The 24373-nt window shown below is 41.2% G+C and overlaps 1 protein-coding gene across 10 annotated transcripts in view; it reads right to left on the bottom strand.

The window, feature by feature from the left end:
* LOC108424875 (protein shisa-6) overlaps window positions 1-22950 on the bottom strand; it is an 87352-nt gene extending 64402 nt beyond the window's left edge. For 2 of the 10 annotated variants that reach the window (XM_037544402.1, XM_037544403.1), the window contains exons 1-4: window positions 22734-22950; window positions 21253-22128; window positions 18544-18704; window positions 11553-11651 (exon numbers count right to left, since the gene is read on the bottom strand). In XM_037544402.1, the coding sequence (XP_037400299.1) occupies window positions 11553-11651; window positions 18544-18704; window positions 21253-21803 (811 nt within the window). In that variant the 5' untranslated portion in view covers window positions 21804-22128; window positions 22734-22950. The remainder of the gene's footprint in view (window positions 1-11552; window positions 11652-18543; window positions 18705-21252; window positions 22129-22733) is intronic. The other 8 variants (XM_017693146.2, XM_017693148.2, XM_037544400.1 and 5 more) reach the window with 5 other exon arrangements.
* Window positions 22951-24373: the final 1423 nt, after the last annotated feature.

Below are 24373 nucleotides of genomic sequence, written 5' to 3'. Positions count from 1 at the left end.
AAATCAGAGTTAGGGTAGAACCCAGAGGACCTGAAATGAGAAGCATTGATTAAGACCAATTCTGAGCCACAAGAGAGACTCTGAGAGATTTACTGATGTAAACCATGTTAAATTAAAAACTACATAATTTTGTAGGACCTCTTTCATCGACAAAAATAAGAAAACTCCTCAAAGCAACAGCCAAAAAAGGCTGGACTATGTGTGCTTAAAAATCGGTGTAAGACCTTCTTAAAAATCTATAACACCAAACAGATAATGCAAGCGCTTCTAGGTTTGACCTGGCATTTACACCTTAAAATGCCTTTTTTTCCTTGTAGATCAATGAAGAACGAATTGTAAACAGGCCGTAATTATTAATATATCACAATATTTTCCGCAGTTGTTAGTGTTCACAATCCTCAACAATCAAAATGCGAATTGGGTGTGTTTTCCTTACATGCATGTAAATGAAAACAATGACAGAGAGAAACATCACGGATCTTCAAAACAACAAAGCTTCACCTTTAGAGGGCAGCAGTTAGCAATGTTTGTTTATTTGAGCTTGAGCAATAATTTATATGATAGTAAAATCAGCTGAAATTATCATAATAGGCCTAATTCTAATCATTCCATCATCATGCCATATTTGCATTTGTAAGTAGAAGAGTTCAATTTGAAAAGCTGTGCGCACAGCATTGTTTTGTGAAAAGACAAAGTCACCCCTTACATTTCTGCCATGTTTTTGTCAATTTTTTGACATTTAAAGAAATGTGTAATATCAGAAGTGCTAACTTGAAACTGCTAATACAGAATGTAAACTGAACGTAAATGTAAATAATCACGTAGCTATTAAAGACAGGAATATCTAGACACATCACGATTCAATTTGATTTCAATTCAGGGTGCTATTACAAAACTTTTCTCAATGCGTCTTAATCTCCATTTTTGATGTCCATGGCTTACATTGTGATTTTTTTTATTAAAATGTAGGCAACAGACATAAATGCTTTTCAACACTGACTGAAGTAATGAAAATTGTTAATAGAAATCACATTTGAAGAAATATAGTAGCAAATTACAGTATTTTTTTCACCTCTCATTTTGAACAATGTCACTGCAAACTAGTGCATTTGTGGCTTTTTTTCTGTTTAAATAATGCACACAAGGTGACTTGCATTCCAATAGTGCCCCCTTCAGGACAGATGTCAGACTGCAACACATGCTTTTGCAAATAAGTATATTCCAAAGCCATGTCCAGTTCACGTGCTTTACACGCTAAAAAAGGTTATTTCTATCAAAACAAAGGTGGTTTCTATCGATATAGCGGACATACTTTGGAATTCAGCTGTAGATACCGGTTTTCATAATTTTACAACTCATCTGAACCACTGTGACAGGCTGAAAAAAAATGCTGCGAATTTTCCTCAGACCCTATGTTCCAGAATGAGTTTTGCTTTGTATGCTGCAAGTTTTAGAGATAATTTTTGATTAAATATTTCAACATCCAGTTACTATCTGCTGACTGTTAAACAAAGCCTGTTCCTACATATTTTCAAGTATTTTTTTTTAACATACAACCAATTTGTTCCAAATGTATGAACGCAAATATGCACACATTAATGAGATTCTGCTTTTTTTATTCTCCAAACTAGGCTGTTCCAAGCTGTCCACTGTATAATGTCTCTGGGCATATGTAAGTTTATTTTATATGCAACACAAAGTCTATATAAATATTTGATCATGCTGTTTTACGAATCAAATCAGAATCCTGAATCACGCTGCAACTCAGAACTGATTATTTTTTTCCCATCTATCCATTAGCCATGCATCTGGTCTAAAAACTAGCTTCAGAGCAGTCTGTGTGCTATGAGGGCTGGCAGTAAGAGGAGAGAGGCAGCATTAGGTGGATATTGGAAGTGACTTCACTAGCATTTTCCTCCCGGGCTCGGAGACAGGGCTCTAGGCACACAGGGGGTATTGAGTGAGACAGCTGGACCAGAGGAGCAGGAGGATGACATTTAGAGACTTTGCTGTTTATGGACGCAGTGGGAGGCATTTCCTGTTTGTTGTCACACTAATGAATTTGCTGGTAAGGATTCTGACAGCCCGGGCAAGTCACCTGCCCACAGATCTTAATCACCAGCTCCGGTCTCATCTCTGACCAACACGCACATCTGTCAGAGGAGCCGCGCGCATTTTGATGGAAATAGCACCCTCACAGCTTCATATGAACAGAAAAAAACATCCCACAGGGTGCACGAAGAGTAATCACTAAAGTGACGCTAATAATCTTCTATTCTCTGTTTTCACACTGAAGCTGCAAAAGCATCAGAAAGCGCAGAGTTTCAAGAGTAAAATTACCACATTTATTTGCTCTGTTCAAAAACAACAGCCGCTTTGGCGTTGCAAATAGCTGTCAATTTCTAAATGCTGGCAGGTAATCCACTGCAAATCTACTCCCTCTGAATAAAAAACATGGTCACTGAGCAGCAACAGTTTCCATTGGGATGCCAGTGAGTCACTCAGTGTTTTGGCTCTGAAATTGAAGGCGCTTAATATTTCCATACGATAATAAACTGCAATCAGGAAGGACCCGGCTTTCTATCCTCCCTTGCGCATATAAGCAGAGCAGTAAGCGTTAACGCCTTTCCAACCATACATAAATCACTTAAGTCCATCAAACATCTCAAGCTACCAGTTATGCTGAGTGTCAACTACATCCATCAACTTAAAGCATGTAATCAAATGCTGCCCACTGCTATTGAAAACAATCAAGAAAGTAACTGAGTCCAAGCCTTAGGGGACTGTGCGCATACTAAGCTAGGCATTTCAAACGCAGGTTAAAGGTACAATCCTTCATAAATAAAAGTAATAATGGATATCTTTTGACATCAAACCATATTTGCATGCTTTACGTAAACCAAAGGCTGAGGCAGACTTGATTTTACAGAGAAGGCTGTTTCAAATCAAAAAAGCAAATATTCAAACTTTCAATCAGGGAAGCAATTGTCACTTCCTAGCTCTGAGTGAATAAAATAAAGCGGCTCATACTGTATTTTATCTGAGGCGGCTGAGGTTGGTTTTCATTATTGAAACGGATATTTCAGGAGATTGTGTTTCATCAAACTGTGGGGAAAAGGAAACTAAGGCACGTGTCGACGTTTATGGATGGCTAAAACGCGCCGCTTCACTACTCTGAACGAAAGTGAAATTAGGAAGCACTAGAGCACATAGAACAGATGGCCACTCCCCATTAAATTCTACCAGTCTGTGCACAGCTTAGGGGATTTTGTTTCAGTATGGCGAGTGAGTCTACAGCAGCATCTCCTGTACTACTTCTTAAGGGCAGCACAAGTCAAACAGGGATTCCACAAGAGCCGGCCACTCAATTCCCCATTATAGCCGCAACCGCAGGAGCCAATGAGAGTGGTTTGTTTTCCTTTTTCCCCTTTATTTATGAAAGCTCTGTTGAAAGAAGAGACGTGAATAACAGAATACTGATAAGAGTAACTGAAAAGATCTTTCAGTTTTCTTCAGGGAGCTGCTCTACATTTGCAAAGAGCAGAAGCAAAGGTCAGAGCCCCACAGTCCAACAAACCAATCATATAAGCTCCCTCCTGTCTGTCCCTCAACGGGCTACGGCTGAGCCACTATGCTAGAATCTTCTGAACAACAAAGTCTGGGGTGAATGGATGATGAATCACAGTAGAACTGAACATGCAGTGTTCACTGACTATCCATGCTCCGCCCACAAATACATTCTCTCAGTGCTACTGTTGCTAGGTCAGTCAAGCTTTACAGCAACATTGATGATTGATGAACATTAATCATAACATTGATGAACCAATGATTCTGTGGACATTTACATTTAGATTACATGGTTTCACATTGTATTTGTTTGGTAAAACCGACCACAGAGACCACATTTGTAAAACAGACCACATATGGCTGTACTGTGCAAATGTCAGAGACCACCCTTCATTTGCTACAAATGTTACCATCAGATAAACAGTGCTTAAAACTTTCACCTTTGACAGATCAAACAATCAAGCTTTACTCTGGCTCCAGATCTCAAATCCCCACGTGTTTCTGTCCACCCTTTCACTATGTGAAGAAAACAACACTAGGGCTCTGAAAGCAAATACCGCTGTCAAGATGCCATTACTGAGAGAAAAGGAAATGGACATCTGAGATGTGTAGTGAGGTTTCATGATCTGATGAGTCAAATTTTGTAATTGGTATTACTTTGTGAGAATGAGAAATTGTAATCATGAGAACCAACGTCTAAGGCTGAACTTTGGAGGTGTACAAAACGTCCCTGTAGATTTCTTTAAAAAAAAAACTGAAAACTGAAGTTTTCTGAAAATAAATTGAAAATGTAATAAAGGCAAAGTGTGGACACAGTAAATACTGAAAAATTATATTTATCCTTTATGTACTTTCTTTTTTTTGTCATGTAATTGAGTTAACATATGCATTGTGGCACAGGTCATTTTCACTTTAGGCCTGTCTAATTCTGACAAGCTCAGTTCTTTAAAGCTTGCCCAACTGAACAACAGTTTGTGGGCGAAGCATAGATAAGTTAGTTAGATTCAGGACCATCACTATTTTCACACAAAGTAGACTGAATAAACACCATCTTGCTGTTTTTTTCGTCTGAAATTCCAGTCACTGTTCGTGTGTTCCAAGTAATTCTTCTGAGATTTGAGCATAGCAGTAAACTTGGAAGTTTGCTTCCATTATGGTTTTTAGCACAACTTCACAATTCGGAAGAGAGGAATGCTTGAGGACTGAAAGCACTCAAAGTTTATATGAGGTTTTAAAAAAGTGCACTGCATCAGAGGGGGTCAAACAGGCATGAGTAAACTTCTTTTGATGGAAAACAGAGTGTGTGCTGCGTACTGTGATCAGTCATATGTGAAGCATGCAGCTGGCGTGGCCCTGCTCACCGTGCCCTTGTTCTGACATAGTCAGCTTTCCTCCCGGGAGCAACAAACAATGAAGTTTCTCGCTGTAATTAGGCCCCAGAACAGAAGCTTAATTATTTAATACCAGCCCCCTTCAACAAAATAAATAAATAATAAAATAAATCCTGTCTGGACGCGGTGCAGGCTTTAATGCGTATTGCTGATTTACATCCTTGGCTTCTCTCTTCCTCAAGGAAAGATGGAATAACCTAAAACAGTCTCTTCGTTGCTCATTTCTTCTGGTTCTTGCATCAGAAGGATCTTCACTGAATAGTGACAGAGACCAAAACATCCCAAAAGTACAATTGATAGGTTTACTTTGCTTTTGATCTGGCCTGGTCTGCATTTAGAAGATGAAGGTAGCAATGTGGCGGAGAGGCCACAAGACTAGAAGGCAGAATGACAAGGTGTTGCATAATGTGGATGAAAGAGAAAAGAGAAGGAGAGTGAAAGAAAGAAGTGGAGAAGGAAAAGGAGACCAATTTAATAAGATGGATGCCATTCTACCACAGGTCCACTTTTGTTAACAAGAAGAATGGCATCCCAACTCCCCCTGACTATTTGAGGTTTGATTGCGATTGATTGTGGCAGCAGTGGTGCGGAGAGGACCATGAAAATACTGACTGATTCAGCCGGAGTGTGCTGGTGCTAAGGTGAGGTGGGAGATACCACAGCTGCTGTTGCACACTAATCCATTAAAAACACAAGAGCTTTAATTTTAATAAGTACACTCAGATGGTACTAAACATATTGTGAAGAGTTGGCAAGGAACCACTTTTACTCTTCACATGCCAATCCTGACATTGCAACCTTGAGTATCGTCCAATACCGATGGTAGGCTATGGTGACAGCGACAATGGCTATGTTTACATGCAATGAATATACTCTGATTATACACAGATCAGACATAACAATATGGCCACCTCCTTGTTTCTATGCTCATTGTCAATTTTATCAGATCCACTTACCATATAGGTGCACTTTGTAGTTCTACATTTACAGACTGTAGTCCATCTGTTTCTCTGATACTTTGTTAGCCACCTTTTACCCCATTCTTTAGTGGTCAGGACCCCCATGGACCCTCACAGCGCAGGTAATATTTGGGTGGTGGATCATTCTTAGCACTGCAGTAACACTGATGTGGTGGTGGTGTGTTGTGCTGGTCTGAGTGGACTCACTCCACTCACTGTCCACTCTATTAGACACTCCTACCTTGTCAGTCCACCTTGTATATAAAGTCAAGTTGTATGTAAAGTCAGAGACGATAGCTTATCTGCTCACTTGGTTGGTGGACTATTCTCACTCCAGCAGTGACACTGTGGTGTTTAAAAACCCCAGCAGCACTGCTGTGTCTGATCCACTCATACCAGCACAACACACACTAACACATTACTACCATGTCAGTGCCACTGCAGTGCTGAGAATGATCCACCACCCAAATAGTACCTGCTCTTTGAGAGTCCATGGGGGTCCTGACCACAGAAGAACAGGGTAAAAGGTGGCTAACAAAGTATCAGAGAAACAGATGGACTACAGTCTGTAACTGTAGAACTACAAAGTGCACCTATATAGTAAGTGGAGCTGATAAAATGGACAATGATTGTAGAAGGAGGTGATCGTAATGTTATGCTTGATCAGTGTATATGAAGACTGAGGTGTTTATATGTACACTCTACTCAACTGATGTAAAATCTCCGTTCAAATGCACAGTACGAGTAATCGGAATTAGAGTACCACTTCATGTACACGTTACCGTGACAACGAGCATCACGCGAGTCCAGTCAGAGCGAGACAAGCAGTAGTGAGTTCGCTGAGTTTCAGTTAGAGCCCTTTTCATTTTAATTGCTTTAAAATTATGTCAGACTCAGGAAAACATACTAAACGTGAACTTATTAAAGAAGGGGCGAGAGGAAGACGTCATGTTCTGAGACAAATAAGCTGGACGCCAGTCCCACCACTGTCTTTTACTGTTCGGAAAAAACTTCAGCTCCTCTGCAGACCAGTTTTTGCTCCTACCATGTTGAACATTATAACCTTTTGCTATAACACAAACTCACATGCACAGAACATACTTAAGCTTTCTGACTGGGAACGTAATCAGATACAGGCATTTACATGGTTAAAATTCTTCTGTTTAATTGATTATTTACATGATTTCCCAATGGAAATGGCCTCAACCGGACTGGTCTATTCCGACTTGAGGTGTTTACATGGACATATTCTATTCTGATTGAACTATTAGTCAGATTATTAGGCTGCAAGTAAATGTGGCTAATGCAGTTGTGTCTATTTCAGACTAGATTTGTTACAGGCATAGATCAGATACATTATTTTCTTCCCTCTGCAGTCTGATTCTGCATGTTCTGCTGATATCAGCCAGATAATGATTACCCTTTACTCATTTAACGTCCAGTCCAGATATTAGGAAATGCTTCTGAGATAAAGAGAAAATTGGACTTCTAACAGCCATGCAAGACCTTTCAGACCACCAAAACGGTCCCCAGTGAGATAAAGCTTTTGTCTTTGAGAGAGAGGAGAAAATCAAGCTCCACTCTCGCTTCAGATGTTAAAAAAAGAAGTTTCTGAGGACAACAGAACGAGTAAGAAAGGATGTGTAGCCGTTAAGAAGCCATTACTGAGAAAAAGTAAATAAATAAATAAGAAGGCAATTTTCAGATCAAACAAAGAAGCTGTTGGTGTCGTCAGAACAATGGACGGACCACTCCAGAGCCCAGACCTCAACATCACTTAACGTGTTTAGATCGTGAGAAATAGAAAACTCAACCACCTTCTTAGACTGAATGTTGGAGGTGTGTAAAAGCAAGTGCCCTGAAAAGCATGGAAGCTATAATAAAGACAATGGACACACTAATAATGAAACAATTCATATCATATTTAGTCATTAAGGCTCCTGTTAATTTTCTATGAAGTATACATGCTTTTTTCTGATGTTGATAAATTAATAATGGATGTTTTGATAACTCTGATTACTCTAACTAAATTACTCTAATTACTCTAACTCAAACTCTACTACTCTACAGGAAGGAATCTACAGCTAACAACAGGATGTTAAATAATGTGAGCATGGCCAGATTTGTTTGGATTGGATTACTTATCCCTCTGCAATCAGATCCAGACTTTTCTGCTCATATCATCTAGGTAATTATGCCTGGTATTGAATCAGTGCAATCCCTAATATTACACTCTTAAGAAAGATGATTCTTCAAGAGTTCTTTTGTAAAGACAATGATTCTATACAGAACCATTAACACTCGAATAACCATTCACATACTTAAATGGTTCTTAAATGGAGAATGTGTTGTGTGTGGTTCTTTATAGAATCTTTCTGAAAATGTCTCTATATGGTACCAAAAGGGGTTCTTCTATTATTACACATATTACAGTTAATAACAGTATTTAACAGACATTTTGACTGGAAATGTAATGTAAACATGGGGGCAGTCATGGGCTGGAGGTTAGGGAACTGGCCCTGTGACCGGAAGGTTGCCAGTTCAATCCCCAGTGCCAACAGCACATGACTGAGGTGTCCTTGAGCAAGACACCAAACCTGCAATTGCTCCCCAGGTGCCATGGATAGGGCTGCCCACTGCTCCGGGCAAGTGTGCTCACTGCCCCCTTGTGTGTGTGTGTGTGTGTGTTCACTAGTGTGTATGTGGTGTTTCACTTCACGGATGGGTTAAATGCAGAGGAATGGTGGGATTAAAAAAAAAAGTATCACTTAAACAAAAGGGTGACTTGCACAGTACTGTAACTACTCAAACACTCTACTACTACTGCATAGGAAGAAATACATAGGCAGCAACATTACTTCATCCAATGTGAGTGTGTACTATTTGATCCTACATGTATTCTGTTCCCAAGGCTGCTATTCGTTTTCTCAAAAAAATGTTTATCGCAAAAAAAAAAAAGCAAATAATCTGTGAGACAGTACAGCTGTGTTCTCATTGTTAAAAGATCATAACTCTGCCCAGGTCAGCCTACAGTAAGACTGCACTGCACCATTACAGAATGGATCAACATACATTGTAAAGCAGAACAAAATATTCACTTTGAACCAAAGCTGCACAGGCAGTGGCACTGCTTGAATAGACAAGAGGTGATTGGGCTCAGGTTTTAAAGCAGCAGTCTGAAAGCCTGAAGATTCACCAATACCTTCACTACTCATATTGCATGAAGCACTGATAAAAATAGCCAGCGCTTCCGCCATGGCTGCACACGGGTGAACAGGCCGTGGAGGAAAGGGCACTAAAGACACAAAAACAAAAACAAGCTGCCTGGGTGGCGGAGGAAAGGCAGACACACAAAAAATAAATGGATTTCGGGTCAATGCTTTGTAGCTGAGAAAATGAAATGCAGACAGAGGAATGGCACCTAATGGAGACTGACTGCAGATGCTGCTACGGCTTCCTCTCTCCTTCGGCCCCTTAGTCTAGATGGACATATGATCTATGGCACTTTATTTGGAGGGAACTTCTTGATTTATGTCGCCAGCTCACACCGCTAGCTCACTAATGCTTTATGACAAGGGAAAGACTGGCAAAGCCCGACAGCGAATCTCAGCAACAAACATCAATGACATGTTTATTATTCTGTGCAATTAACTTCAATCTAGTTTTACCATTTTATTGGTTTGTTTATCCATCAAATAGATCTTCTGCAACCCTATTCTTCACCTCGCTTTTCTTCTCTTCAAAAAGACCTCTTTAATATGGCGAAATATACAAATATGTAATAAAAGGTCTAGCTTCTTTTGAGCCAACACAGAGCAAAAGCACGTTAATTAGTACATCAGCAGTGCTCACATATGAGTGGGATGTGGAACCGAGCGGGCCTTGTGTGGGGGTGAGAGCAGATAGGTCACTGAGTTTAGATCCTACTGAAGACGCTTGAGTGTGTCATGAACATATTGAAATCTCAATGGTATCAGAAGCCTTACAGTCCAGTTTTTGGACGTAGAACACAGTGCAACAGCTCAGTGGGCTAAAACCATCTTGGTGCTAATGAAACAGAATTAGCATACAATTAGCATTTTCTTACTTTTAATCATGAAATTATGGATTGGCTTTAAAGTTGTAGTTAGCTAGTATGACTGTAGAATATATATCGTTTGTTATCGTTTTCACTGTGCAATGAGCACCTTGTTCAATCATAGGTCCAGATGAGTGTTTCTGTGGGTTTTTTGACAAATAAATGTATTCATGTAATCCAATAAAAGTTAGTCATTTATTTCTTAATATTGTTGCTGCCAAGCAAGAAAAAAGATGTGTGGCCAAAATGGTAAATTTACGGGAGAAGTTAAAAATTTTTTATTATTATTATTTTTAATGTAAGGCAATGTAACAAGACTTTTTTTAAAAATAATTTCAGACCATTTCTTTTGGTCTATTCATCATGAAATTTTGACAGGAAAACAGAAATGTGGATACATGTCTTGGACACCCACAATATAAAGCAGTGTGCAGCGATATAACTGCAGTATTAGTATAAAATGCCCCTGGAGCCATACAAGTTCGGACTGTTCTGTTAGATACCCTAGAACAGTGGTTAGAGAAAAGGAGAGTGTGATCTTTATTCAGCATCCAGTTACATTTACAGTACTGTGCAAAAAGTGTTTTGCCTATAAAACACCATATAACATGAGAATCAATGCTAATAAACATTAATGCATTGGAAAGTAACAAGAATTTCTTGATATTTGTAGCTTTGGGCTGCTAACTGACATTATCAAATATCATGATCATTTAAATAAGCCTCGCTATTAAGAAATTACATGAGATCTCTGGTACAGATAATATGGTGTTAGGTTTCCAACCAAATGAAAGCAGATATTCACAGTATGTTAACATTGTTACTGTTATACCATTTGTGTAACATATAGGATATCCATAAATTATTGTGGAATATTAGAAGCTAGCTCAGTTGGTAATAATATTACAGTAATTATATTATTATTATACAATTAGAGAAAATATAAGCTCTGTAAAGGCTCTGTAATGCTCATATGTTCTACTTGTGATAACTGAATTTGGGTCATGATGATTTCATTTAACACAATAATTCTGCAGACGATTATCATTTGTCTAAATTTACATTACTGTCCAAGCTTAATGTCTTGTAAACTAGACAGAAGAACACCGATTTGGTTACAGATTTCTTCTTGATGCCCCCATGCATGATTTGTTAAATTCTCTCACATGCACTGATTTAATTTCATGAAGTAGTAATTAGCCAGGCCCAGTATTGGATGGCAAACACAATTAATACCAGGCTGCCACATGAAGAGGCCTAGAAATGGTTAAACAAACACACTGACATAAAATCACTACTTACTGTATTAAAAGTGTTTGTATTTGCTCTAATTTTTTTTTTCCTGAGCAAATTAATGATTACTCTCTAGATAAATGGCTTTCTATATCATCTTCTCAGATGCACTTGTGCACAGTACTGTATACATTATATTTCTAAAATATTCAGCTGGATCACACCCACTGCACTGCACATGCACTCTCGTAGTGTGTTTTATAGTGAATCTGGCCTGGCTGCAGGCTGTCAATATCATTAAACAGAAAGAGAGCACAGCGCTACCTTTCACATGGCCTCTCCCCAGAGTCACGAAGCCAGACGAGATGAAGTTGTGCAGGTCGGGCCCTCCACCACGGCTGCTCTCCTTCGAGTAGTGTCCACCTGAAACAAGTTAGCCAGTTGTGATGCCCGAGCAGAACATGAAAACCACACACACGCGGTCGGTTCACTCTCTTTTTGAGGTAAACAGCATAGAAGGCTAAATTCCCTAAGCTACTCAGAAAGTTATGACTTTCCATAATGTAGTGGGAAAGTCACCTTGCTTGAGCAATATGCACTGCTCACGATAGGGCGTCTAGCATCTTGAGGTGTTATTTTTGCTCTTGACATTGTAATTACCAGCGAAATACGCTGGAGTATATTGCTATATCTGATATCCTGATGATAACCTTGGATGCCATTTGGAAACTTAAGTTGACAGTAAACCCAGTAAACTGCATGCATCAGATTTACAATAGGAAAGCAATTACTGATACAGCACCCTGCAAAATAAGATAAGAAAAACTTCAGTGAAAACACTCAATTACACTGTAGGAATCCCGGCACAATGGGCATTGCCATGCATCAGGTTAATAATAAATCTAACTTCTACTCAGAATTATAAGAAGTGCATTTTTGTCTTTCAGAGGCATAAAATTGAGCAAAGCAGAATGGAGAAATGAAAGGTGGAACCTCAGGGGCTGGTCTGGTAATAGGCTGCACAAAGAAGCCGTGGAGCCTGCTGGAGTTTCGCAGAAATAAAAGAAGCTTGTCTGTTCCCATCTTCAGAACCTGCTTTTTTGCTTTGGATCACTAGTAACAGTGGGGCAAACCACAGCAAAACAAACACGGATGGCTTGAACGGCTGCGTCATGCTGGAACAGGCGAGTTCTGACACAGTCCTGTGAATCAAATAAACGATTGTGTGGCAGAGGGGTTTCGAATTGGACTTAACCCACCAAATCCACCAGATAACAGGCCTTCGGCGTGTCACTGCAGCAAGTGACAGGAGTTCAAACTGGAGAGCGTGATCTTGCTCAGCCTTCATTATGATGCCCCCACTACTTGTCTATGTAGCTAAATTTAACCAGCTGGTCTATTGGTCTCCCTGAGGAGCTATGAGAGTGGGTTCAACCTTCAGTCTCACCACAAGGGCAAGAATTTCAAATGCATATTAAATGATAACAACTCTAGGGACCGTCAGAACGTGTGTAATGCAGGTGTGTCCCGGAGCACTAGGCAGTCTGACGCAGTCAGCATGAACGCCCTCATCTCTAGATGAGGAGACTTTTCAGAGGGAAAATCCCAGTTATTAAAGCAATGTTATAGCCTATGTAGTTCTACCATTAATTGATGAGAAAGAAAAACATGTAGAAGCTGCAGTGTAGAAATAAAAAAATAAAAAATGCGTAGAGTGCATATCATTATGAAATTGCCCACTGGCATTCCACATGTTAATTAAACTAATTAAATCATAGCTTAATAAGCCAGGAAAATTTTATGCATGCAGTATTGAAGCAATATCTGGGAAAAACACACAGGCGTGTGTGCGCACACAAACCCGCTATCACACTGACACAACTGTCCTAGGGCAATACAATAAAACTGTTTTAAGTGAGAGGTTATATTAATGCTCTGTTATTCTTTGTCAGTTCATTTGCTAATCAATTAATTAGTGAATGAGAATATATTAATTAGTCGTTTTGTTCTGTGGCAAGGACATGGTTGATGAAACACTGCATCATACGGATATTCTTAAAAGTAAAAGAGATTGAAGGATCTATTACACTAAAATAAAGCAAGTCTATCTGAAAAGACAAATATACATGGATAAATTTCAGTCCCCTGAGTGAATTGAGAAAATCAACAACGAAGTCTTGGATCTGTTTGTGATGTCTTCAAATTTAAGCTCTCCCTAGGCACCAGTTTTCATTATGGGGGTTTACAGTTGCATAATAAGCAGTCAAAGTATGCATTTGTTGGGACTTACAAGGAAGAAAGCCTTAGAGTAGGGATGCACTGATGGAAATTATCCAACATTTTCCATCTGCAGATACCAACATAGATACAAGAACATTAGGGAAGACCAAGTTTGCAATCCAAGCCAAGATTAGAATTGACCAGATCACACAAATGGCCTATTATGATATAAATGGGCCAGGTATGTGCACTCACACTGTATTTGAATGCTGCGGCTACAGCAAATTTCGCAGCATAGTTATAAAAAACTTAATGTGCTAAAGAGCCAACTGCTCTTACTTTCAATGTAGCATTATTTGACTCCCGTTATGTAGATTGCAAATGTACTAGTGTGTTTTTCCGAACACAGTGTGAGATTCAGGTTAAGAAAAAAGCAAATAAAAATCTTAAAAATGCAGTAAAATAAATAAAATGCAGACATTTGAGCTCAATGTTGCCTATATTTTCTGCTCTTCTAAAAAACAATAATTTTTTTTCCAGCAAATATTTACAGATACTGATTTGATTCCACTAATGTCCTGCATTCCGACCCTATAGTTTCAAAAAAAAGTAATCAAATGCAAGATCTGTGAACCAGCATGATTCCACACTACATCACGAAAATGTCAGCGTCATTCCCTCTCAGTGTAAAGGAAAAATAAACCTGTGCATTAGGGCAAGCAATATGCATTTTCTATCTAAGCTGTCCCTGAAGTTGCTGGCATATTGGACTCCAATTTATATACAAATTATCCACTCTCCTCTAGAGCCTGTCAGTGTCTCTCATGTCCTCTCGAGACAGGACTGTAGTGGACTCTTGGTCCCTAATGGAAACAATCTCTGTGTGGCTATGACAACACAAGGTCGCCCTGAACACCCTAGCTCAGCATCTCCCTCACAACCACTCGCACCGTTGACTGTCAGTTTAACACAACACGGGCTGCCTCATGCCACACCAGAGGACACAAACAGCGGCTGAATGAGAGGTGGACACGGACCTTGAGCTCCCAGGACAGTGAGGTATGACATGACATGAAAGTACAGCTAAGGGTGAGCTATATGCCAGAAATCATCACAATACTTAGACACCTTCACAACACACAATGTCTGCAGCTATGTCTTTACTTTTCTAAGGTTTGAACAAACAACCAGCCAAGCACCAACTACACTGAAAAATCAGCTAACTTGTAAAGACGAATGAATACATTAAGATGACATCATAATGGTGACCAATCAGTTACTGTGTTGTAACACAAACAATTCAAGAATAATGTTTCTCAATGTAAAATAGCAAATAACTTGGGCCTTTCATCATCTATAGTATATAATATCATTGAAAGATTGAGAGCATCTCAAAAAATCTCTGTATACAAGGGATAAGTCTGATAACTGATACTGGTTGGCTATGATCATTGGGCCATTAAGCAGCACTGCGTTTAAGAGAAGCAGACCGGCTTTTGCAGTAGAAACCACAGCATGGGCTCAGGAACACTTCTGAAAACCACTGCCTGTAAACGCAGTTCCTCACTTCAACCACAAATGTTGTTAAAACTCTACCATGCAAAGGAGAAACCACACATACACAGGGTCCAGAAATGCTGCCACCTTGTCTGGGCCTGAGCTCATTTAAGATGGACTGAAGTGAAGCAGGAAAGTGTCCTGTGGTCTTTTTTGTAAATCATGAACACTGTGTCCTCTGAGCTAAAGACCACATAGCGCACACTTGGAAGGTCATATCCATGATGGTATAGGGGTGCATTAGTGCACATGGCAGGGGTGACTGGCACATCTGTGAAGGCATCATTACTGCTGATTTTTTAATGAATCCAGGCTTTGGTAACATATGCTGCCATCCAGACAACATCTTTTTCAGAGGAGGCCTTGCATGTTTCAGCATGACATTGCCAAACCACATTCTGCACATATTACAACATCCTGGTTCTGTAATATAAGAATCCGGGTGCTAAAATGGCCTGCCTGCAGTCCAGACCTGTTATCTACTGAAAGCATTTGGTGCATTAAGAAACAAAAAACACAACAACAAAAGACCCTGAAATGTTGAGCAGCTGAAATCCTACATCAAGCAAGAATGGTAAAATATTTCACTTTCAAAACTACAGCTTATAGAGTGTTGTTAAAAGAGGTGAGGCAACACAGTATTAAACATGCCCCTGTCCCAACTTCTTGATACATGCCACTGACATCAAATTCAAATTTGGAATATATTTTTTGAAAAACAAAATTTCTCATTTTCAACACTACTATTTTCATTGAAATATGAAGTTTACATTATTTTCATATAATTTCATTATATTTTTATTTACCTTAACAACTACACAGCTACAACAGGATACTAGAAAAGCATATACTCATAACATATCACAACAATGATAATGTATCGTTCCATCACACACCCAATGTCCCAATGCCTGGACACACTGTAATCTGCTGAGTTCAGTCTTCTTGATACACTATGGACAGCAAAACTAAAATTAGATTAAATTAGTTTAAAATCCAAATCTAAGAGAGAAGCATCTTAACAAGCTTGATGAAATGTGACAGGTTTGGGCGATATGGAAAAAATCCATTATCACAATGTCTGAGGTGACGATATTTGAATACTGAGCTCCCAGGACAGTGAGGCATGATATGACATGAGACCACAGATGAGAGTGGGCCAAAATATATAAGACAAAAAATGAAACATGATACTTGAAGGAATTTTCAGAATATACAATATCGACAATGATATTTCTTCACAAGGATGTGCACATGTATCCTAGTACTCTTAAGCTACATTTACACAGCAGGTAAAAGTGGCCCAAACCCGATCTTTTGCTTCATATGTATCCAGTATGCAGCAATTCAACTCAGTCTGAACAGCCAGTCCAACTCAACATTCGTCATCATTTCGCGCTACAGAGACTCAAACATTTAAGCTGATATTTCTGTACAAAAAAATTTGAAGGCACTTATCGTGACTGCTCCATGTACAAAGAGATTTTGAAAAAAATGAGCGAGCGTGGCCGGAGGAAAATGGGGCTGCAGCGGCAAGGTCTCAAAGCAAAGTTTCAAGAATCTGAGCATGCAAACCAAAGAAATGGCTGTGGACGAATATCGTTCCATTTTATTTAACGTTTCATCTCAAACACATTTTGGGTGATGAGCCCAGATGTCAGCCACAGGAACTTCATGATGCCTGTGATGCTGATGAAGATAAAACTGAAAGCTCCTGGAGCGACTGGCGTTTGTTCATAGCCAGAATTGTTTACCTCTGGATGGGCGCACACATGAAGCATGTGCAAGGATTGTATGTTTGCACATGCAAGTGAGTTTAGGAGTGTGATCTGTTCAGACTGATGTGGCATACAGGTCACATTAAAAGATCGTTTGAACAGCCAAACAAAAAAAATCAGATTTGGGCCAGTTTCATTTAGTTTTTCTGGGTTTTGATAAACAGACAAACATAAGTTAAGAGATACTTTTTTAATCCCACATATGGGGAAATTCCACCTCTGCATTTAACCCATCCATGAAGTGAAACACCACATACACACTAGTGAATACACACATACTAGGGGCAGTGAGTACACTTGCCCGGAGCGTTAGGCAGCCCTATCCACGGCACCCAGGGAGCAATTTGGGGTTAGGTGTCTTGCTCAAGGACACCTCAGTCATGGACTGTCAGCACTGGGGATCGAACCAGCAACCTTCCAGTCACAGGGCCAGTTCCCTAACCTCCAGCCCACAACTGCCCCCAATAATGCACCAGCAGGCTTAATTATGCTCTCTTTGTAATTGAAACATGCAGTTGCTCAATGCTCTTTACACACTGAGAATATTCACAATATGGTCAAAAAGATTTTATGACATTATTTATTATCTATAATATTGTCATATTGCCCACCTTTAAAATGTGAGATAAAATAGTGTGAGTGTAGACAGCCAGTGCTTTCTTATAGGTCACTTGACTACATATGATATCAGATATATACAATCCCAGACAGCAAGGAAAAGTGGGCCACTGTTGGCCTGCTACAGAAAAGCTGGCTTTTCGCTCAGCATTTTAAAGGCAGCCCACCGATGGGAAGGCAGAGTGCTGGATAAAACACCACTTTGCATGGATAATTTTAACAGTCCAATTTACTTATTTTTCCTTAATTGTTTTCTTGTTTATCCTTCTTAAATTAGTTTAGTAAATAATTTTAATCTAACAATGAGTCAAACATTTTCACCATAATTTTATATGCCCAGTCATTCTTTTTTTCTCTCAGTTGTTTGTAATATTTGTCTTAATTTATTTTCCAAAATATCATGCTATGTGTTTTAAAAATCTGAGATTTTAAAAATTCTTGTATGCAAGACAGTAATCTGGGTAGTTTGAAGGTGAACACGGCAGTGGCAAACAGTCAGTGGAGTATCGACCTTAGTGAGCCAGCGGCTTGTAATCTGAAATATATTTGATATATAAAGTTAATAATCATTATTAACCTTGCACAAACTGACAATTTAACATTCCATAAGTTCACAACTGACCTTGAACTGTTAAATGTAGAACAGCCTTCAGTTCATCCACAGGCCAAAACAGCAGCTGAATCTCACAGCAAAAGTGTCCACGATTCTGAATTTGCCACTTCATTAGCGATAAAGTGTCAGATTATGCTGCAAGCACAGAGGCAAAGCACAAGCACATGTGCTGGCTCATCTTCGCACTGTTCTGCATCGGCATGAATTATCCAGTGTTTTGAGTGACAGCCGTCTGGCACCCTGCCAGCAGTGCAACCCATACAAGCTAGTGACAAGCTCTCTGCGCGTAACACGCTGGTCTAACACGCTAGCTGCGAGGTAGAGTAGCCTAGACTGTGACTGCATCCTTTCACATTAATACAGAGCAACTCTGTATCTAAGCTCTGCTATTCATTATAATTATAGCCTATGTCATCAATTACCAAAAACACAAAACACTGTAGATGTATGCATATAGAGCTGACATGACAAGAGCAAGCTGTCAGTTACACAGGATATGCTTTAGCTTTAGCTGCCAGGATCGTCTTACCATGATTTGATTTGGAAGTGTGAACAGGGGTGTAATGGTTTTTGGAGCCCGTCCGCTGTGGAGTGTTGTCTTTGGATGAGCTGTTCATTGCCGCAAAGTTTTCACAGTCATACTGGGATATAGGAATGGGTCCTTGTTGCCTCAAAATATCTGCTAGAGCTCTGTGAAAAGGGTGAAGAGAACAGCAATGAGAGACTCTCTTTGGGTTCTGTAGCACAAACAGGTAAACAAGGTGCAAATCACATTTTATCCAAGAACTAATGAATGTAATGTGGTTCTAATGTGGTTTAGAAATTAAAACGCAAGTGCTTGATCATGGCCATTTGTCATATTCGCAGAGCTGCACGTACAGACAGCCTTGGGGTTTGAGATTTAGAATAACCGTGCACTATGAATGCATTCCTTCTGTTTACTATGATTGAGAAAAACTGAATAACTTTGGCATTTGCAGCTCTATACTTCTTTACTGTGATGGAAATGTCAACAGCACACTTTCCAATTACATTTGGAATCTTATGTTTGATTATTTGTTTGCTTTGAAGCTCTAAAACAGGGCTTTACACAAACAACATAGTAAATTTTTACTGGCACCACTAAACCAGAATGAGGGTTAATGACTTTGACATTAAATACACGGGACCTTCTTCACCTCTATTAGTGAGTGAATTTAACAACTTGTTTCCAGACTCATTTCCTTGGTTTTACTTGTTTACATGGTAAGAGTTGAATAATGCAGAGAGAACTAAATACTGACACTACTGACTAGAAATAGTCAATATTCTGAGAAGTCAAACCACAATGGGGATGTCATATTGAACTGCAGTCTACTTGTGTGTCGGGGTTGGTATCACCAAGCCAAGGTTTAGAGTTCTTTGAAACAGAGGACACAAAAATTCTAAGAGAATTAAACCCAGAATTTTATAAATATTAGAAACATTTTCTTGATATTACTACAACAGAAAATCATCTATATGAGGTGAGTTGCAGTGCAGGAAGAACACTGAGACGTGAAAAGAGATCATCTTCATCAACAGAAATGACCTGAAAACGCGTTATGGTCTGCCCAGCCAGGGGGGACACTGTTATGAAATCAATTTTATTGTACTGCCAAATGGAGAGTAAATTGAAGTATCAGTAATGAACTGTAAAGCCTCACTCTGACCAAACACAAAACAGAGGGTGTCTATGAAGCATCATAAATGGTGAACATTCTGGCTCTGTTTGGGAATCTGCTCACAGCCGCCTCGCACCCCGTTTAATATTCCGTGCGGGCAGTGGTGCGAAAAGGGATGCGCATCTGCAGAAGAGGGAGAGCGCCCAGCCGCTCAGTCGCATGAGCTGTTCACAATGCAATTGGGACAGCCAGCATCGGACATGAAGAGGGCCTTGGGCCACATGTGGCCATTCAATACAGGGGCGTTACAGCTGGGGGAGCCGTGGAACTGACAGTCTACCCAATGCCTCTATATGGAGGGAGCCATAAAGGGGCCGGGACAAAAATGTTAGGTTCCCACTGTGGAAATTAGCATCATACATGAATGCTGGTACAACAAACATTCTCTATTGCTAAAAAATACTGGAGACCCTCCCCACATCTCCTTTCTTCACCCTTATTAGAGCACAAATCTACCTCTGAAGTCCTGCGTCACTCTGTAGTCTGTGTCATGCCCATATTAGCAACTCCAGGTGTAAGCTGGGTTTCTCTAAGGCAAACATGAATGGGATTTTCGAAAATCGATGCTACACAAAATTATTTCAAACCCGAAACATTTTGTCATGCATACATTTTTTCTGAATATCACTGGATCCTCTGAATTATGAGGTGGTTTAGGAGCTATGAACACTGCTTCATCAATGCCAGTGGCAAGCTACCACTCCTGTGCACTAAAGTGATGTTGCATTAAAGGAAGTTTACTATTACACTTTAACTCTGTTATGTGACAACAACGGCCACTGCTAACGTACTTTACTACCGCCAAATCAACCTAACTACCTCAACCTGGACAAAGCTCGTTAGTTTGATTGTGGTATGATGTCAATTCATGTGTTAGCCCCATGTGTTAGATGAGTTAGCTCGCAAGTAGCAAAATTCATATTTTGGCTCCTTAACAACCTCGTAATTCAAAGGATCAAGTCACATTCAGTGGAAAAATGTGCGCACAATAAAATATCCCAAGTTTGGAACTAACCACAGTGTGTGTTAGCGTCACCGGACCATAGAGAAACCCATCTTAGACCCAGAGTTTCCAATAGACGCAGATTACAGAATGACCACACAACTTCAGTCGCCTACGATGTAGTCTGTGAACGTGGAGTATTTATGATCCTACACATCATGTTGTGATTCTATATATGAGGGCTTTGTTGCAAAACACATAACACACCACTTTCAAAAATGTTCTTTTTTCCCTGATATATATTGTTGGGAGTGGCTTTTACACACGCAAGAAATATCAATCCCATATGATGATCAATCACCTTTATTAGAGACATAAATATGTGTGTTCCTCTTTTGGAATGAAACTCATCTTCTTTACCAAATCTTGTAAATAAGAAGGCAAAGAACCTCCACGCAATGTAAAGGTTCATTGCCAAAGCTGAGAGCCACAAAGCAAGCTTTCTTCTTGAGAATGCACATATCAACATGTCTGAACATACCAAAGTGCAACCAATGCGGACCACCCCCGAACCCCCTTCCCCAGTGCTCACCTGTGTATGTTCATTTCCTGAGGTGGCTGGGTGGCCTTGTCATACGCCACTTTGGTAGACACCCCCACCACTATGATGAAGGCTATGACCCCGCATGTGATGTACACGGCCGTGTTGGTCTGGTCCATGCTCGGGTCGTAGGCGTCGCCCGTGGGGGCAGGGGACGGGGGCACGGTCTTGACCCAGTCGGGCTTGTTGTAGTTCTTGCACGCCCTCTGGTCCAGCCGGTTGCCCTTGAACTGGCAGCAGAAGCGCAGGAAGCACGAGCCGCAGCAGTAGCGGTGGTCCGTGTTGTTGCACTCGAACTCCTTGTCGAACTGGCCGCTCACGTCGTAGTAGCCCAGGCACGTGTCGTGCGTGGAGGCCGCCTGCGCGAGCCGCTGCGTGGTGGCCGTCGTGCTGCTGCTGGCGGTGGTGCTGCTGCTGTTGTTGAGCTCGCGCGCTTTAGGCGGCCGCCTGGGCGCGGGTTTGGCGCGCTTGGGCGCCGTCGTGCACAGCACGTGCAGCTGGTCCACGTAGATCAAAAGCAGCAGAAAGTGTTTTATACCCATGACTTTGATTTTCTTCCTCAGTTTCACCTTCTTCTTTTTCTCTGTAAATCTTTCGCTCGAGTCCTGCCCGCTCCTCACGAGGTCCACAAGTTCCAACTGCTGCCGTTGCCCTGCACGCCCATCACACGAGAAGGTGGAAGGCGCCGTTTAATTTAGTTGCACTTCGCGCGCCCATGGCGGACTGACACAAGACCTGGCAATCGCGGGGCATCGTGAGGGGATTGAGGGGATTCAACGGACGAACCAACATCTCGCTCTTTCCCTCCGATTCACTCACAAACGTTCGCGCAAAAGCGAGCTTTTACATCTTGCTGCCCGTCTTGCTCTGAGTAGAAGCAGAGAGCAACTTCATTGTTAATTAAACGCCCAGAAACGCACACAAGTCATCAATGTTGAATGGGGGGGGGGCTGTGGGGGGGCACGTCTAAGAACAGCGCTGCGTTTTGCACTGCAGCCCCGTTAGCTTTCAAACGAGAGGCGCCTGCATACTTTAACACTTTAACCCCTCTTAGGTCTCGCTCCACTCACGGTGGAGCTCCACTGCGCATCGCTTTGCATGCAGCCGAAAATGCGCTACAACATTAATAAAACACAAGTTACAGCTGCGCGTGCGTTTGTCATACAGGCAACTTTGCACTGCACGTGCATCTCACTTTTATAATGAACCTATTAAATAATATACTGCAAACGAAGCACAAAACTTACTCTGCGTGTGCAAAACGCGTTGCTAATAAATACACAGAAACCGAAGGCAGCGTCATTACCGCTCTCAGCACAGTCAACGCTCCTCGAGCGCTTTCCTCACCTGCGTTCGTCACCAACGTTTAACGACATTAAACTCCACACGACTACACTTTCTTTCTTCCTCGTGACTTAAATGTTAATTTTACCCCGCTGTCAAATCTGGAGAGGGGAAAAGAGACAAGTTACCTCCACTTCTGAGCTCGTCTTCATGGCCGCGCGGCCGCTGGCGGAGGCTGAGTGAAGCTGCATGACAGCAGCAGCCGCGTCCCGCGCGCAGACGGACTTCTTTCAACGGCCCGCCCTCCTGCCGAACGTCATTACATCGCTGACGTCACACCCCAGTACAATTCTTTTTTTTTTCTTTCTTTCTCCCTCTACCTGTAAAGGGACATACGCCCACCCGTACTCCGACAGACCCCACCCGTATTCCGCTGCGATACGCTGACACTCGGAACGCAGTCCGCCGTTTTAAAGGACGCGAACCCGCACAGCGTTCCAGGACGCTGTACCGTCAAGCACCGCCCCCCCCTCCTCCCCCTGCGCGAGCAGGACAGTAGTTCACGCTCATTGGGCGGACTGTTTCTGAGTGCGAACTATCAGCAAATCCGAGCGCAGGGGGCGGGGCTTTGTCGGAATACGGGTGGTACAACTAACGCGCTCTCTCTCTCTCTCTCTCTCTCTCTCTCTCTCTCTCACTCACGCCTGTCACTCTCTAGCGTACTGAACAGAGCTACTGTTCAGCTTTTCAGATACGCTGAGAAATCAAGCAGAGATTTTTAATGTGGAGCTCTTTACAACATGCGTGTTCACAAAGCAGCTTCGCAACATCAGTGGAAAAAAACTCAAAACGTCTCCAGACCAGACTGTTAAATTCTCTCTCTCTCTCTCTCTCTCTCTCTCTCTCTCTCTCTCTCTCTCTCTCTCTGTCTTCTAACACTCTAAAGCACATGCACATTAGTGAACAGCTAACAGATCTTCAGACCGTTTGGAGGTTTTTTCTGTTGTTTTGTGCTCTCTCTCTCTCTCTCTCTCTCTCTCTCTCTCTGAAACACTCTCTTCCAGCACTAAAAGTAAAACGCGTTAGGTGACAGGTTGTTCTCGCGATTTTTTTTTTGAGCACAGCTTTTAGGCTCAGGTGGGGACGAAAAGGACGCGCCGTTCTCTCTGCGCATGCGCGAGCCACACCTGCCCCTCTGCAGAGCCATAGTGCAGCACAGGCCACAGCTGAGTGCACACCGACTGCTCCATACACAATGCTCACACTAACGCGCCTTTACACACACCATAAAACACGCCTCTTTATCCTCTAATTGCCACCTTTAATCTTGCAAGATGTTGGAGCATGCTGTTGCATTAGCCTACAGAGGGCTGAAGCCAGATGCCTGTGAAAATGAAAAATGCATTAAAAAGGCGGGGTGGGAGCTTGTTCCCTGACGAGACAGATTTGTGAAGAACACTATGTCTCAGTCCCTGTTCATGTGATTTTTTTTAAACTGCAGCAGCTCCTGTTCCACACAGTGAGCCCAATATTACAATACTGTGTAAAAGACAAAATTCACCCTTCAGTTATTTACTTACCGGTCAAAACAGCCAATTTTTCAGAGGATATTTCAGAGGAGATTAGATGCAAGATATTACCCTTGCATGAGAAAGGGAAATGTCAAAAAAGTGAAACAGAAACAGAGACAATGGGTCTCCTGACAACCGTGCAAGACTTAGACTACCAAAACCATCACCATCAGATAAAGTAAAAATCTTAAAGTTTAAAGCTTTCGTCTTTGAGAGAGAGGGGAAAATCAAGCCTCACTCTCACTTCAGATCTGAAA

This window comes from Pygocentrus nattereri, chromosome 13 (assembly GCF_015220715.1).
Source record: "Pygocentrus nattereri isolate fPygNat1 chromosome 13, fPygNat1.pri, whole genome shotgun sequence".
In the NCBI taxonomy this organism is placed as follows: domain Eukaryota; kingdom Metazoa; phylum Chordata; class Actinopteri; order Characiformes; family Serrasalmidae; genus Pygocentrus; species Pygocentrus nattereri.
Note: the sequence above shows the minus strand (reverse complement) of the source record. Positions and strands in the feature narration are given on the sequence as shown.